Genomic DNA, 17,415 nt, shown 5'->3' with positions numbered 1-17,415 from the left:
ATGTTGTAGTTTCAATGAGCAAGGCAGAGGCAAAAAAACCTGATATGGACAGTGACGGTGCAGAGATGGCAGTGGAATAGAGATAATAAGGTCAGGCATTTATTTCAAGTACAGAGGAAAGTCGGGGAGGGGAGGACAGCAGGAAGGGACAGAAGAGAGGAGGCTATTTTTACAAGATTAAGGGTGGGACACAGCCAGTTGAATAAGACCATACATGTGATAGGAAAGCATCCAACAGGAAAGTGTGATTATTGCCAGGAAACAGAGACCGTGGAGTGTGTATTGCTACAGTGTGGGCAGTATCAGAGAGAAAGAGAGAGAATGATATCTAGTATGAGGGAGAAGGGGCGCATGTGCAAATCGAAAGCAATGTGACGCAGGCAATTAGCAAGTTAGCTATAAACGCAGATCAAAACTATTTTCTCAACGTATTTTATTGATTTATGCATGCAAGAAGGCGATATTCTTCAAGGTATATATTTAAGGTAAAACTTTTGAAGTTACGATTGTCAGACCCTATCAACTAAGAGAAATATTCCATCTAGAAGCTAGCAAAATAGCTAGCAGTAGTTGCAGCAGCTCTCACTTTTTAGCTAGCAAGCGTGCCATTCTGAAGCCCGTTATGTAATGAGGCAGATAGTTATCTAGTTTGAAATATTTATCATAAATGAGCACAATAAATGACAGAACTACGATGTCATTTATAGGATATTCATAAATGTGTGTTCAAATAATTTGTCAGAAAGCTGCTAGCTAACTAACTGCTGTTTGTTTTTAACTAACTAACGTTAGCTAGCTTGATTCTAGTACTAGCAATCAGTTGATGCACCTGCCTCGAGTGTTCGGTGTCAAGTTTGACTAGCTAGCTATGCGTTTAGTTAATTTAGTCATTTTTCTTTTGCAGTTTTACAAGTGGACCACAGAAGAGAGCAGCCCAACAGGATGGCCAGTGTAAGTCAACACACACACACACACACACACACACAACATGTTTTTTGTAGTGTGTCGTGTGTGACCTGATGGTGATGTTCATTCTCTGTTCCTCAGGTGAGCTGTAGTAGAGCCAGACTGGTGACATACCTGCCAGGGCTTCATGTACTGGTCCGGCGGATCGCTGGACCCAACCAGAGAACATTCTCTGGTGCTGGATCCTCTGGCTCTGATGAGCCTCGATTAGCCTTCACACCACCTGATCTTGGTAAGCTCAGACCTCTAATCACAATGATGCTACTGTACATAAATATAATAAACCAACTGTCTGTTATTCAGAAGGAAAGTTAACCAGTTCAATGATTGGATCAACTTCTTGAAAGAAATAAAATAAAATCAGTTCCCAATGTTTTAGAAAGTGTTAACTTATGTCTCGTTGTTATTTGATTACATCAGGTCACAGGACAGTGTGGCCTGATGAGAGCATGGGTCCGATCGGGCCTCAGGACCAGCGCTTCCAGTTGCCAGGTATTGCAGGCTTCGACTGCCACCTGGAGAGTACAGCAGAAGAAAAGATTAAAGGCCCAGTCCACCAGACAGTCCCCGACGTGCTGTCTGCCCCCTCCAGCAGCGAGAGGTATGAGTTCCTCCTGGCTCATGTTGTCGGAGAGTTCCAAGTAAGTGAGATTTGGAATGACAATTGACACACATTTCTTCTAGGGCTGTGACGATGCCAGTACCGCAAATGAAAACAGGAAGCAGACCAAAATCTTTGTTCCTTTATAAACCTGCTGTATGTAACCTATTGTGTGCTATAGCTTGGAAAATAAATAAGATACATAATGATGTCTGTATAAAATCTAATCAAATCAAATTTTATTGGCCACATGCGCCGAATACAACAGGTGCAGACATTACAGTGAAATGCTTACTTACAGCCCTTAACCAACAGTACCGGTGCAGAGTCAATGTGCGGGGGGCACAGGCTAGTTGAGGTAGTTGAAGTAATATGTACATGTGGGCAGAGTTAAAGTGACTATGCATAAATAATTAACAGAGTAGCAGCAGCGTAAAAGGATGGGGTGGGGGGGCAGTGCAAATAGTCCGGGTAGCCATGATTAGCTGTTCAGGAGTCTTATGGCTTGGGGGTAGAAGCTGTTGAGAAGTCTTTTGGACCTAGACTTGGCACTCCGGTACCGCTTGCCGTGCGGTAGCAGAGAGAACAGTCTATGACTAGGGTGGCTGGAGTCTTTGACAATTTTTAGGGCTTTCCTCTGACACCGCCTGGTATAGAGGTCCTGGATGGCAGGAAGCGTGGCCCCAGTGATGTACTGGGCCGTACGCACTACCCTCTGTAGTGCCTTGCGGTCGGAGGCCAAGCAGTTGCCATACCAGGCGGTGATGCAACCAGTCAGGATGCTCTCGATGGTGCAGCTGTAGAATTTTTTGAGGATCTGAGGACCCATGCCAAATCTTTTCAGTCTCCTGAGGGGGAATAGGCTTTGTCGTGCCCTCTTCACGACTGTCTTGGTGTGTTTGGACCATGTTAGTTTGTTGGTGATGTGGACACCAAGGAACTTGAAGCTCTCAACCTGTTCCACTACAGCCCCGTCGATGAGAATGGGGGCGTGCTCAGTCCTCTTTTTTTTCCTGTAGTCCACAATCATCTCCTTTGTCTTGGTCACGTTGAGGGAGAGGTTGTTGTCCTGGCACCACACGGCCAGGTCTCTGACCTCCTCCCTATAGGCTGTCCCCTCGTTGTCGGTGATCAGGCCTACCACTGTTGTGTCGTCGGCAAGCTTAATTTTATTTTTATTTTTATTTAACCTTTATTTAACCAGGTAAGCCAGTTGAGAACAAGTTCTCATTTACAACTGCGACCTGGCCAAGATAAAGCAAAGCAGTGCGATAAAAACAACACAGAGTTACATATGGGGTAAAACAAAACATAAAGTCAAAAATACAACAGAAAATATATATACAGTGTGTGCAAATGTAGCAAGTTATGGAGGTAAGGCAATAAATAGGCTATAGTGCAAAATAATTACAATAGTATTAACACTGGAATGCTAGATGTGCAAGAGATTATGTGCAAATAGAGATACTGGGGTGCAAAATAAATAACAATATAGGGATGAGGTAGTTGGGTGGGCTAATTTCAGATGGGCTGTGTACAGGTGCAGTGATCGGTAAGGTGCTCTGACAACTGATGCTTAAAGTTAGTGAGGGAGATAAGAGTCTCCAGCTTCAGAGATTTTTGCAATTCGTTCCAGTCATTTGCAGCAGAGAACTGGAAGGAATGGCGGCCAAAGGAGGTGTTGGCTTTGGGAATGACCAGTGAGATATACCTGCTGGAGCGCAGACTACGGGTGGGTGCTGCTATGGTGACCAATGAGCTAAGATAAGGCGGGGATTTGCCTAGCAGTGATTTATAGATGGCCTGGAGCCAGTGGGTTTGACGACGAACATGTAGTGAGGACCAGCCAACAAGAGCGTACAGGTCACATTGGTGGGTAGCGTATGGGGCTTTGGAGACAAAACGGATGGCACTGTGATAGACTACATCCAATTTGCTGAGTAGAGTGTTGGAGGCTATTTTGTAAATGACATCGCCGAAGTCAAGGATCGGTAGGATAGTCAGTTTTACGAGGGCATGTTTGGCAGCATGAGTGAAGGAGGCTTTGTTGCGAAATAGGAAGCCGATTCTAGATTTAACTTTGGATTAGAGATTATTTATGTGAGTCTGGAAGGAGAGTTTACAGTCTAACCAGACACCTAGGTATTTGTAGTTGTCCACATACTCTAGGTCAGACCCGTCAAGAGTGGTGATTCTAGTCGGGTGGGCGGGTGCCAGCAGCGTTCGATTGAAAAGCATGCATTTCGTTTTACTAGTGTTTAAGAGCAGTTGGAGGCTACTGAAGGAGTGTTGTATGGCATTGAAGCTCGTTTGGAGGTTTGTTAACACAGTGTCCAATGAAGGGCCAGATGTATACAAAATGGTGTCGTCTGCGTAGAGGTGGATCTGAGAGTCACCAGCAGCAAGAGCGACATCATTGATATACACGGAGAAAAGTGTCGGCCCAAGAATTGAACCCTGTGGCACCCCCATAGAGACTGCCATAGGTCCAGACAACAGGCCCTCCGATTTGACACACTGAACTCTATCTGAGAAGTAGTTGGTGAACCAGGCGAGGCAGTCATTTGAGAAACCAAGGCTATTTAGTCTGCCAATAAGAATGCGGTGGTTGACAGAGTCGAAAGCCTTGGCCAGGTCGATGAAGACGGCTGCACAGTACTGTCTATTATCAATCGCGGTTATAATATCGTTTAGGACCTTGAGCGTGGCTGAAGTGCACCCATGACCAGCTCGGAAACCGGATTGATAAGCGGAGAAGGTACGGTGGTATTAATGATGGTGTTGGAGTCGTGCCTGGCCATGCAGTCATGGGTGAACAGGGAGTACAGGAGGGGACTGAGCACGCACCCCTGAGGGGCCCCCGTGTTGAGGATCAGTGTGGCAGATGTGTTGTTACCTACCCTTACCACTTGGGGGCGGCCCGTCAGGAAGTCCAGGATCCAGTTGCAGAGGGAGGTGTTTAGTCCCAGGATCCTTAGCTTAGTGATGAGCTTTGAGGGCAGTATGGTGTTGAATGCTGAGCTGTAGTCAATGAATAGCATTCTCACGTAGGTGTTCCTCTTGTCCAGGTGCGAAAGGGCAGTGTGGAGTGCAATAGAGATTGCATCATCTGTGGATCTGTTGGGGCGATATGCAAATTGGAGTGGGTCTAGGGTTTCTGGGATAATGCTGTTGATGTGAGCCATGACCAGCCTTTCAAAGCACTTCATGGCTACAGACGTCAGTGCTACGGGTCGGTAGTCATTTAGGCAGGTTATCTTAGAGTCCTTGGGCACGGGGACTATGGTGGTCTGCTTGAAACATGTTGGTATTACAGACTCAGTCAGGGACATGTTGAAAATGTCAGTGAAGACACTTGCCAGTTGGTCAGCACATGCTCGGAGTACACGTCCTGGTAATCCGTCTGGCCCTGCGGCCTTGTGAATGTTGACCTGCTTAAAAGTCTTACTCACATCGGCTACGGAGAGCGTGATCACATAGTCATCCGGAACAGCTGGTGCTCTCATGCATGCTTCAGTGTTGCTTGCCTCGAAGCGAGCATAGAAGTGGTTTAGCTTGTCTGGAAGTCTTGTGTCACTGGGCAGCTCGCGGCTGTGCTTCCCTTTTTAGTCTGTAATAGTTTTCAAGCCCTGCCACATCCGACGAGCGTCAGAGCCAGTGTAGTACGATTCAATCTTAGTCCTGTATTGACTCTTTGCCTGTTTGATGGTTCGTCGGAGGGCATAGCGGGATTTCTTATAAGCGTCCGGGTTAGAGTCCCGCTCCTTGAAAGCGGCAGCTCTACCCTTTAGCTCAGTGCGGATGTTTCCTGTAATCCATGGCTTCTGGTTGGGGTATGTACGTACGGTCACTGTGGGGACGACATCATCAATGCACTTATTGATGAAGCCAGTGACTGATGTGGTGTACTCCTCAATGCTATCTGAAGAATCTCGGAACATGTTCCAGTCTGTGCTAGCAAAACAGTCCTGTAGCTTAGCATCTGTGTCATCTGACCACTTTTTTATTAACCGAGTCACTGGTGCTTCCTGCTTTAGTTTTTGCTTATAAGCAGGAATCAGGAGGATAGAGTTATGGTCAGATTTGCCAAATGGAGGGCGAGGGAGAGCTTTGTATGCGTCTCTGTGTGTGGAGTAAAGGTGGTCTAGAGTTTTTTTTTCCTCTGGTTGCACATTTAACATGCTGGCAGAAATTAGGTAGAACGGATTTATGTTTCCCTGCAATAAAGTCCCCGGCCACTAGGAGCGCTGCATCTGGATGAGCGTTTTCCTGTTGATTTATGGCCTTATACAGCTCATTCAGTGCAATCTTAATGCCAGCATTGGTTTGTGGTGGTAAATAGACAGCTATGAAAAATATAGATTAAAACTCTCTTGGTAAATAGTGTGGTCTACAGCTTATCATAAGATACTCTACCTCAGGCGAGCAAAACCTCGAGACTTCCTTAGTATTTGATTTTGTGCACCAGCTGTTGTTTACAAATATACACAGACCGCCACTTACACCCTTGTCTTACCGGAGTCAGCCGTTCTATCCTGCCGATGTAGCGTATAGCCCGCTAGCTGTATGTTATCCATGTCGTCGTTCAGCCACGACTCGGTGAAACATAATATATTACAGTTTTTAATGTCCCGTTGGTAGGATAACCGTAATCTTAGGTCATCCAATTTGTTCTCCAATGATTGAAGATTGGCTAATAGGATTGATGGGAGCGGCAGTTTACTCACTCGCCGTTGGATCCTTACAAGGCACCCCGACCTACGTCCACGATATCTCTGTCTCTTCCTCATGCGAATGACGGGGATTTGGGCCTTGTCGGGTGTCTGTAGGATATCCTTCGCGGCCGCCTCGTTGAAGAAAAAATCTTTGTCCAATATGAGGTGAGTAATCGCTGTCCTGATATCCAGAAGCTCTTTTTGGTTATAAGAGACGATGGCAGAAACATTATGTACAAAATAAATTACAAATAACGCGGAAAAACACACATAATAGTACAATTGGTTAGAGGGCTGTAAAACGGCAGCCATCTTCTCCGGCGCTTTCCAACACCAGGGCTGTTTTTCTAAAGAAGTTAAATCCCCTGCTTGTTTTGTTTCCTTGCCAAGATACTAACGAGTATCATGATACTGGTATTGTCCTGGCCCTAGTTTGTTCTGCCCCCCCCCAAAAAAATAAATAATATATATATATAAGTGGTTGTCCCACTGGCTATCATAAGGTGAATGCACCAATTTGTAAGTTGCTCTGGATAAGAGCGTCTGCTAATTGACGAAAATGTAATGTAAATGTGTGTGGAACTAGGCCTAATGGTGATCCGCAGTGATTTCATTTAAATCGCCCCTGCAGTTTTTTGTTATGTCTAATAAATTACTGTTTATTTAATGAAAATAACTCCAAAATATATTTTCTATCATTGATTTCCCTCAGCCTATTTTGGCCCTTGAAATTGTCAGTCTGATCGTGTGGGCATTAGCGCTGGGCGTAATATCGAATTAATTAGATTAATTCGAATGCATGTTTGTTTTTTGCGCGATATTCAAAATTTATTTTTCGTTTTTATGAGCGTTTATGTTCTCATGTTGTCTTTTTGGTCTCGTCTCGTTCGCTCCTTCTGTGCTGTGCACCTTTACACCAGAGATCTGTATGTAATGACAAGATGCTCATGTCTCTAACAATGGGAGTCGTTGTCCCAAAGGCGGGAAGGCAGGCGACAAGTTTAGGTCAAAAATAAGCCTATAGAAACGCATTGGGCTTATTTTTGACAGATTATGGCGAGAGTGAAACCTCTCACTTCGCCTCAATCCCAAACCCATCCCCTTACAACAACAAAGATTAGAGATCACTTCTTCCTCTCTGACAAACTGTTTCAACTCACTATTTGCATTTGAGGTTTGGTCCAACAGAATCGGTCATATGGACACCGAAACACTTGGAGACATTATTTTACTGTAATAGAGGAGAAGTTAACCTTTCGAACCGTTTCAACTCCTCAAATTTTGAGCAGAGCAGACACTACTAAAACGGATGTACCAATGAACATTCATTCTGGAAAATGAATGTTCAGTTTGTAGCGCGCGCATTACGGTACCACGTATCGCTAGCAGCATTTTTGTCAAATAAAGATCGCTATACCAGCTGTTTATTCTGTGTTTTATAAATGTGCAATAAGCATAAAACAATTATATAAGGAATTGTCAGCTCATTCTCATTCTGAGAAATAAGGTAGGCCACTTGAGTTCAACATCTGAGCATGCTGTTCAAACAGTTGGAGACGGACAGAAGGTTGTGTTCATAACAATTCAACTGTTTTGCCTTGTTAGCTGAATTCAGAGCTTGTGAAATTCTACCTAGATCCAAGTTGGCTAAACTTGAAATATAAATATTAGCTGGCTACTCACTAGTACGTGGGCTTGTGCTTGAGAGATTGTTTATGAGACCCGTGTTCATTTTCTATAATGCCTCATTGTTAGTGAATGTGCATTATGCATAGTTCTGGTGATTTTATTTTATTTTTTTACAAAAAGGGCATTTTTATAGACATACCTGAAAGCCAGATCAGTGATTATTGCAAAATGAGTAGGTACAACTATTTATGTAAAAAATTATGACATTGTTAGTGGGTCTTATGGTTGTGGAAGGCATATATTCAGCCTACGTATAATTTGCTGACTGTTTTAAATGCAGTGTATTTGGCCTTCAATTGTACAACAAATGTAGTGAAAACATTTAGTGTGTGTGTGTGTGTGTGTGTGTGTGTATATATATATATATATATATATATATATATATATATATATATATATATATATATATATATATACATATACACACACACACACAGTACCAGTCAAAAGTTTGGACACACCTACTCATTCCAGGGTTTTTCTTTATTTTTACTATTTTCTACATTTTATAATAATAGTGAAGACATTACAACTAGGAAATAACACATATGGAATCATGTAGTAACCAAAAAAGTGTTATACAAATATATTTTATATTTGAGATTCTTCAAATAGCCACCCTTTGCCTTGATGACAGCTTTGCACACTCTTGGCATTCTCTCAACCAGCTTCAAGAGGTAGTCACCTGGAATGCATTTCAATTAACAGGTGTGCCTCCTTAAAAGTTAATTTGTAGAATTTCTTTCCTTCTTAATGCGTTTGAGCTAATCAGTTGTGTTGTGAAAAGGTAGGGGGGTACACAGAAGATAGCCCTATTTGGTAAAATACCAAGTCCATATTATGGCAAGAACAGCTCAAATAAGCAAAGAGAAACGACAGTCCATCATTACTTTAAGATATGCAGGTCAGTCAATCTGGAAAATTTCAAGAACTAAAAGTTTATTCAAGTGCAGTCTCAAAAACCATCAAGCGCTATGATGAAACTGGCTCTCATGAGGACCGCCACAGGAAAGGAAGACCCAGAGTTAACTCTGCTGCAGAGGATAAGTTCATTAGAGTTACCAGACTCAGAAATTGCAGCCCAAATAAATGCTTCACAGAGTTCAAGTAACAGACACATCTCAACATCAACTGTTCACAGGGTGACTGTGTGAATCAGGCCTTTATGGTCGAATTGCTGCAAAGAAACCACTACTAAAGGACACCAATAAGAAGAAGAGACCTGCTTGGGCCAAGAAACACGAGCAATGGACATTAGACTGGTGGAAATTTGTCCTTTGGTCTGGAGTCCAAATTGGAGATTTTGGATTCCAACCGCTGTGTCTTTGTGAGACGCGGTGTGGGTGAACGGATGATCTCCGCATGTGTATTTCCCACCGTAAAGCATGGAGGTGTTATGGTGTGGGGGTGCTTTGATGGTGTCACTGTCTGTGATTTATTTAGATTTCAAGGCACACTTAACCAGCATGGCTACCACAGCATTCTGCAGCGATATGCCATCCTATCTGCTTTGGGCTTAGTGGGACTATCATTTGTTTTTCAACAGGACAATGACCTAACGCACCTTCAGGCTGTGTAAGGGCTATTTTACCAAGAAGGAGAGTGATGGAGTGCTGCATCAGATGACCTGGCCTCCACAATCCCCCGACCTCAACCAAATTGAGGGGGTTTGGGATGAGTCGGACCGCAGAGTGAAGGAAAAGCAGCCAACAAGTGCTAAGCATATGTGGGAACTCCTTTAAGACTGTTGGAAAAGCATTCCAGGTGAAGCTGGTTGAGAGAATGCCAAGAGTGTGCAAAGCTGTCATAACCGTAAAGGGTGGCTATTTGAAGAATCTCAAATACATTTTGATTTGTTTAACACTTTTTTTTGGTTACTACATGATTCCATATGTGTTATTTCATAGTTTTGACGACTTCACTATTATTCTACAATGTAGAAATAGTAAAAATAAAGAAAAACCCTTGAATGAGTAGGTGTTCTAAAACTTTTGACCGGAAGTGTATATATCGTGATAAAATCGAGACGTGAGTTTTAGGCCGTATCGCCCAGTCCTACTGGGCATTAGGTAATACATTTGAAGATATTTACATAGACAGCCCTGATTATCTGATACCCAGATGAACAGTCATTGGTCTATTAAAATCAGATCAGATTGACATCATGATCTGGGCCAAAAACTCCATCCCATCTGCTGAACAGGCTGAAATTCCAGGATAATTTTTTTTTTCAAACAGCAGAAAAATGGATTTATCATAATTTTCACAATTTCGGAGTGTTATTTCGACATCCATAATGCTCTGGGCATGTAAAATAATTGTGTACCTTTTTTGTTCGCGTTGATAAGAAAGATAAAGAAGCGTATGCATATTATCCAGTATAATTTTCAGGTACATTCCCTAATTGTTTTTCTTAGGCGAAAGCGGCCACTCCCCCAGAACAAAAGGTCAACAGAGCAGAACAGGACTTTGAGAACTCGAATGTGGAGTGTGCCATACAATCCTGCCCTGAGCTGCTGAAGAAAGGTACATTTATGGTTTTGTTATCCTTTGACCAAACAGATGTAGGCCTACTATGTGATCAGTCTTGTAACAGTACACACTCCGAACATGCTACACGCATTTTCTGACACATATTCCAACTTGTTGTTATACTGTCTCAAGTTTGTGTAAACTATATCTAACCCTTAAGTGGGAAATTTGTAGGGAAAAGAAGTGGAAGGAGTCTACATGTTGTTATGAAATTGATATTCTACATACATCCAGTAGAGGGGGCTCAAACACTGGAGGAATGTCGATCGTTTCTATGAAGTTTTGACCATGCTTGTTCTCCCCATGTGTTTACAGAGTTTGAGTCAATGTTCCCTGAGGCCCCTAACAATTTCATGACGGTTGTCACAGTGACCCAGAAGACGCAGAATGACATGACAGCGTGGTGTGAGGCGGTGGACAAAGAGAGGGAGTTGATGCTAGACAAAGTGAGTTTGGGTCTCAATCAACACTGGGTAGTTCTACCCAGAGATAGCTATATATATATATATATATATACTACCGTTCAAAAGTTTGGGACATTTCCTTGTTTTCCATGAAAACATACATGAAATGAGTTTGAATGGGAAATATAGCAAAATGAATTGGAAATGTAGTCATTGACAAGGTTAGCAATAATAATTTTTAATTGAAATAATAATTGTGTCCTTCAAACTTTGCTTTCGTCAAAGAATCCTCCATTTGCAGCAATTACAGCCTTGCAGACCTTTGGCATTATTATCTGAAGAGATTTCACCCCATGCTTCCTGAAGCACCTCCCACAAGTTGGATTGGCTTGATGGGCACTTCTTACGTACCATACAGACAAGCTGCTCCCACAACAGCTCAATAGGGTTAAGATCCGGTGACTATGCTGGCCACTCCATTATAGACAGAATACCAGCTGACTGCTTCTTCCCTAAATAGTTCTTACATAGTTTGGAGCTGTGCTTTGGGTCATTGTCCTGTTGTAGGAGGAAATTGGCTCGAATCAAGCGCCGTCAACAGGGTATGGCATGGCGTTGCAAAATGGAGTGATAGCCTTCCTCTTCAAGATCCCTTTTACCCTGTAGAAATCTCCCACTTTACCACCACCAAAGCACCCCCAGACCATCACATTGGCTCCACCATGCTTGACAGATGGCATCAAGCACTCCTCCAGCATCTTTTCATTTGGTCTGCGTCTCACAAATGTTCTTCTTTGTGATCCGAACACCTCAAACTTCGATTTGTCTGTCCATAACACTTTTTTCCAATCTTCCTCTGTCCAGTGTCTGTGTTCTTTTGCCCATCTTAATATTTTATTTGTATTGGCCAGTCTGAGATATGGCTTTTTCTTTGCAACTCTGCCTAGAAGGTCAGCATCCCGGAGTCGCCTCTTCACTATTGTCATTGAGACTGGTGTTTTGCGGGTACTATTTAATGAAGCTGCCAGTTGAGGACCTGTGAGGCGTCTGTTTCTCAAACGACACACTAAGGTATTTGTTCTCTTGCTCAGTTGTGCACCGGGGCCTCCCACTCCTCTTTCTATTCTGGTTAGAGCCAGTTTGCGCTGTTCTGTGAAGGGAGTAGTACACAGCGTTGTACGAGATCTTCAGTTTCTTGGCAATTTCTCGCATGGAATAGCCTTCATTTCTCAGAACAAGAATAGACTGATGAGTTTCAGAAGAAAGTTATTTATTTCTGGTCATTTTGAGCCTGTAATCGATCCCACAATTGCTGATGCTCCAGATACTCAACTAGTCTCAAGAAGGCCAGTTTTATTGCTTCTTTAATCAGCACAACAGTTTTCAGCTATGCTAACATAATTGCAAAAGGGTTTTCTAATGATCAATTAGCCTTTTTAAAATGATAAACTTGGATTAGCAAACACAACGTGCCATTGGAACACAGGACTGATGGTTGCTGATAATGGGCCTCTGTACGCCTAGGTAGATATTCCATTAAAAATCAGCCGTTTCCAGCTATAATAGCCATTTACAACATTAACGATGTCTACACTATTTCTGATCAATTTGATGTTATTTTTATGGACAAAAAAAATGCTTTTCTTTCGAAAACAAGGACATTTCTAAGTGACCCCAAACTTTTGAACGGTACTGTATATATAGTACTATTTTCTACATTGTAGAATAATAGTGAATACATCAAAACTATGAAATAACACATATGGAATCATGTAGTGACCAAGAAAGTGTAAAACAAATCAAAATATTTTTTTGATTTTAGATTCTTCAAAGTAGCCACCCTTTGCCTTGATGACAGCTTTGCACACTCTTGGCATTCTCTCAACCAGCTTCACCTGGAATGCTTTTCCAACAGTCTTGAAGGAGTTCCCATATACTGAGCACTTGTTGGCTGCTTTTCCTTCGCTCTGCGATCCAACTCATCCCAAACCATCTCAATTGGGTTGAGGTTGGGTGATTGTGGAGGCCAGGTCATCTGATGCAGCACTCCATCACTTGCCTTCTTGGTCAAATAGCCCTTACACAGCCTGGAGGTGTGTTGGGTCATTGTCCTGTTGAAAAACAAAAATGATAGTCCCACTAACCACAAACCAGATGGGATGGCATATCGCTGCAGAATGTTGTGGTAGCCATGCTGGTTAAGTGTGCCTTGAATTCTAAATAAATCCCAGACAGTGTCACCAGCGAAGGTGTCCAAACCTTTGACTGGTACTGTGTATATATATATATATATGTATGTATGTATGTGTGTGTGTGTGTGTGTGTGTGTGTATGGAGGGAGAGAGTTAGGCCAATGCGATTGAACATTCCGAGAACTCCACTTTCTCCTCCATAGCCGTTGCTAAGTGATAATTAACGCTTCCGCCTTGTGCTGTTTATTTCTAAACCTATGAAGATGTCCACTGAACGCATATGCAATTTGTTGACACTACAACACAGTAAAGACTTGGACACACATTATCCCGGATGCTAATCAATAAAAATGTCTGTTAAATTCGCTGCTCTGTTTTGATTGTTTACAGAACTACTGAAGATCATTCTGACACTTTTACTGCCTGAAGCAGTATGGAGTTATGATTTGCAAGTCTATGGCAAACATGTTGTATATTTTAACACTATCTTTGTTTACCTCTAAGGAATTGAAAGGATTAAACTGTACTCTCTCAAACTCAATGCCTCTAAGTATTAGCAAGAACCTATTTGTTGTAAATCAGCTGCAGAATGAATGTCAACTTTAATTGTGTCTCTCCGACTAAGACTGCACTGGTAGTACTCTTCTGTTCATGATAATGGGATTGTGCATGACTTATTCCCGATCCCAGCATTACAATAGAATACTTCTGTTAGTAGTCTGAGTGTGAGAGGGCAGAGCGTGTAAGAGCAGGGTTTGTTTGTGACTGTGTTATTCACCGTCTGGTTAACATGCCCTTGTCTGAGAATCGGTCTAATTGTGCTGCTGACCCCCCTTGACTGCACTCATTTATTAGAGACTGACAGGTACCCTAGTACCCTCCCGTCACAGTAATGGGCTACATCTCTACAACAGCACTTGTTGCGTGTGTACAGAGTTAATGTACCGTTAGCTCACTCCACAGCTAGCTTGAAATGTCGCTGATGGAGCTATCAAATTAGATATTTTACAATAGCTCAAACGTTTGGTACGTTGTCAAGGAGGGTCACGTGTTGAGAGCAGAGGATAACAGGTTGGAGCCCGGTATGGGGACAGGGACAGTGGAGGAAGCTATACTGTTATCAGCACATTGACATCCGTTTCACGTGTTAACCAGTGGATCTGATATTGTGATACCATTACCCATAGCGATCTGTTTGAAGAGATGGTCTTTACCTTGGTATCTGTAAAAAAAAAAAAAAAAAAAAACGTATAGCAGGCCATGCAGGTACCTCACACGATTGTTAGTTAACAACATACAATCAGATTGTTTGACACTATCTCACGCGTTTGTAACAGTGCAAAATCAGAATGCTTGAAACAAACATGAAAATCAAATCAATTGTCTTAAGATAAGTTTAGCATTGTTCTCTGTTACAGTTTGTTGCCAGTGCCAAGGAGATCTGTTATGCCCTGAGGACAGAAGGCTTCTGGGCTGACTTCATAGACCCATCCTCAGGCATGGCGGTAAGACAACTCATAGCTGCTGAAGGATTAGCACTATGCTACAGAAATAGCTGTCTCATGACAGTACATACAGTTGTGACACAGGGATGGCAATTGTGTGGTCTTGACAATTGAAATTGATTATATTTGTTAAAGTAAAATATTTCAAACATAAACAAGCAGTATTCAGATCTTTTCCCTTAATGTGATCTGTCTGTCTTCCAGTTCTTTGGGTCGTACACCAACAACACACTGTTTGAGACTGACGAGCGGTACCGTAACCTGGGCTTCAACATCGAGGATCTGGGCTGCTGCAAAGTCATCCGCCACAACTTGTGGGGAACACATGTTTTCGTGGGGACAGTTTTCACCAACGCACCTCCCCATAGCCATATCATGAAGAAGCTGCAAGGGAACTACAGCTGAATGATGGGAGAGTGTCTGGTATGTGGTTGCTATTAAACCTTGATGTGTCATGGCTCTTTACACAGGCCTCGACTACTGTTTGGAGAGCTGTTTGTTGTTCACGTTTCTATAGAAACCAGCCAAATAGTACTATGGTGAAATACCCACACCCACATGGTCCCTGAGGGTTTTACCATTAGAGTATATTTAAGCAATAAGGCACGAGAGGGTGTGGTATATGTCCAATATACCACAGCTAAGGGCTGTTATTATGCACGACGCAACGCGGAGTACCTGGATACAGCCCTTAGCCGTGGTATATTGGACATATACCACAAATCCCTGAGGTGCCTTATTGCTATTACAAACTGGTTACCAACGTAATTAGAGCATTAACAATAAATGTTTTGTCATACCTGTGGTATACGGTCTGATATACCATGGCTGTCAGCCAATCAGCATTCAGGGCTCGAACCACCCAGTTTATAATTAAGCAATAAGGCCTGAGGGGGTTTGGTATATGGGCAATATACCACGGCTAAGGGCTGTTCTTAGGCACGACGCAACGCAGAGTATATTGGCTATATATCACAAACCCCAGAGGAGCCTTATTGCTATTATAAACTGGTTACCAATGTAATTAGAACAGTAAAACTAAATGTTTTGTCATACCCCTGGTATACAGTCTAATATACCACGGCTGTCAGCCAATCGGCATTCAGGGCTTGAATCACCCAGTTTATAATTATTTTCATGCCATACAGTGTTTTTTTTTCCTTCTGTGTATTGTGCTTAAAGGCCTGATTTGAAGAGTCTCTCTTGCAAAATAGATTTTTATCTCAGAGACTTAACTGTAGAAAAGGTTATATTGAATGTGAAATAGAAAGTGGTTAAAGGTGGATTGACTGCCCAGTTGAGTTTCACAGTAGAATAAGTCATGCAGTTAGATATAAAGACAACATGGGACAACCTGCTGCTACCCTTGACTTGGGTTGATCACCCCCCATTTTTATCAGAAGATAAGGGTTTACCTTTCTGATGTCATGAGATGATTCTCAAGAGCTCTTATTTGATCCATGTTACCTTTAAGATGGAGACCTCGTGTCTTGTTCACAGGTCCTAAGATCCGTTAACCCTCAAAAACTTGAATATTGTGCTCGTGACAACGGGGGTACTTGTCTCTCTCTACAAAATGAACTGTTTTTGAAATGGGTCTGTGATTCTTGTGGCAGCTTTTATCCAGAGGTCCACATGTGAAATGCAATAAACCAAATCATCTTGTCTCTGTGTGCCAGTGGTCAGTTCTTTCAGGGTTAAGGGAAAGAGGTTATTGTTGATTAACTAACCTTCATATTACATACATACATACATACATACATACATACAGTGCCAGTCAAAAGTTTGGACACACCTACTCATTCAAGGGTTGTTCTTAATTTTTACTATTTTCTACATTGTAGAATAATAGTGAAGACCTCAAAACTATGAAATAACACATATGGAATCATGTAGCAACCAAAAAAGTGTTAAACAAATCAGAATATGTTTTATATTTGAGATTCTTCAAATAGCCACCCTTTGCCTTTATGACAGCTTTGCACACTCTTGGCATTCTCTCAATCAGCTTCATGAGGTACTCACCTGGAATGCATTTCAATTAACAGGTAAAATAGTTAAAATAAAGAAAAACCCTTGAATGAGTAGGTGTGTCCAAACTTTTGACTAGTATTGTGTGTATGTATATACACTGCTCAAAAAAATTAAGGGAACACTAAAATAACACATCCTAGATCTGAATGAATGAAATAATCTTATTAAAGACTTTTTTCTTTACATTGTTGAATGTGCTGACAACAAAATCACACAAAAATTATCAATGGAAATCAAATTTATCAACCCATGGAGGTCTGGATTTGGAGTCACCCTCAAAATTAAAGTGGAAAACCACACTACAGGCTGATCCAACTTTGATGTAATGTCCTTAAAACAAGTCAAAATGAGGCTCAGTAGTGTGTGTGTCCTCCACGTGCCTGTATGACCTCCCTACAACGCCTGGGCATGCTCCTGATGAGGTGGCGGATGGTCTCCTGAGGGATCTCCTCCCAGACCTGGACTAAAGCATCCGCCAACTCCTGGACAGTCTGTGGTGCAACGTGGCGTTGAGACATGGATGAAGCGAGACATGATGTCCCAGATGTGCTCAATTGGATTCAGGTCTGGGGAACGGGCGGGCCAGTCCATAGCATCAATGCCTTCCTCTTGCAGGAACTGCTGACACACTCCAGCCACATGAGGTCTTGCATTAGGAGGAACCCAGGGCCAACCGCACCAGCATATGGTCTCACAAGGGGTCTGAGGATCTCATCTCGGTACCTAATGGCAGTCAGGCTACCTCTGGCGAGCACATGGAGGGCTGTGCGGCCCCCC

The 17,415-nt window shown here is 42.5% G+C and overlaps 1 protein-coding gene across 2 annotated transcripts; it reads left to right on the top strand.

Annotated features, from left to right (window-relative positions):
* Positions 1-346: 346 nt before the first annotated feature.
* Positions 347-16,269, top strand: LOC311129995 (cobalamin trafficking protein CblD-like). 2 transcript variants are annotated; one of them, XM_084162576.1, is made up of 8 exons: positions 347-472; positions 905-951; positions 1,048-1,198; positions 1,387-1,607; positions 10,389-10,497; positions 10,819-10,949; positions 14,518-14,604; positions 14,809-16,269. In XM_084162576.1, exons 1-8 carry the CDS (start codon positions 448-450, stop codon positions 15,007-15,009), a joined length of 972 nt encoding a protein of 323 aa, XP_084018702.1. In that variant the 5' UTR covers positions 347-447; the 3' UTR covers positions 15,010-16,269. The 2 variants fall into 2 exon arrangements, with proteins under 2 accessions (XP_084018702.1, XP_084018703.1); XM_084162577.1 differs by having other exon boundaries at positions 436-485.
* The last annotated feature ends 1,146 nt before the right edge of the window (positions 16,270-17,415 follow it).

This window comes from Coregonus lavaretus (assembly GCF_964263955.1).
Source record: "Coregonus lavaretus genome assembly, chromosome: 5".
Lineage (NCBI taxonomy): Eukaryota > Metazoa > Chordata > Actinopteri > Salmoniformes > Salmonidae > Coregonus > Coregonus lavaretus.
Note: the sequence above shows the minus strand (reverse complement) of the source record. Positions and strands in the feature narration are given on the sequence as shown.

Excerpts from the sequence above, each read along its gene's own strand:
- LOC311129995 (XM_084162576.1), top strand. The coding sequence starts at position 448 with ATGCAAGAAGGCGATATTCTTCAAG. Across the intron at positions 952-1,047 it reads AGCCCAACAGGATGGCCAGT|GTGAGCTGTAGTAGAGCCAG; the intron begins GTAAGTCAACAC and ends TCTGTTCCTCAG. Across the intron at positions 1,199-1,386 it reads CTTCACACCACCTGATCTTG|GTCACAGGACAGTGTGGCCT; the intron begins GTAAGCTCAGAC and ends TGATTACATCAG.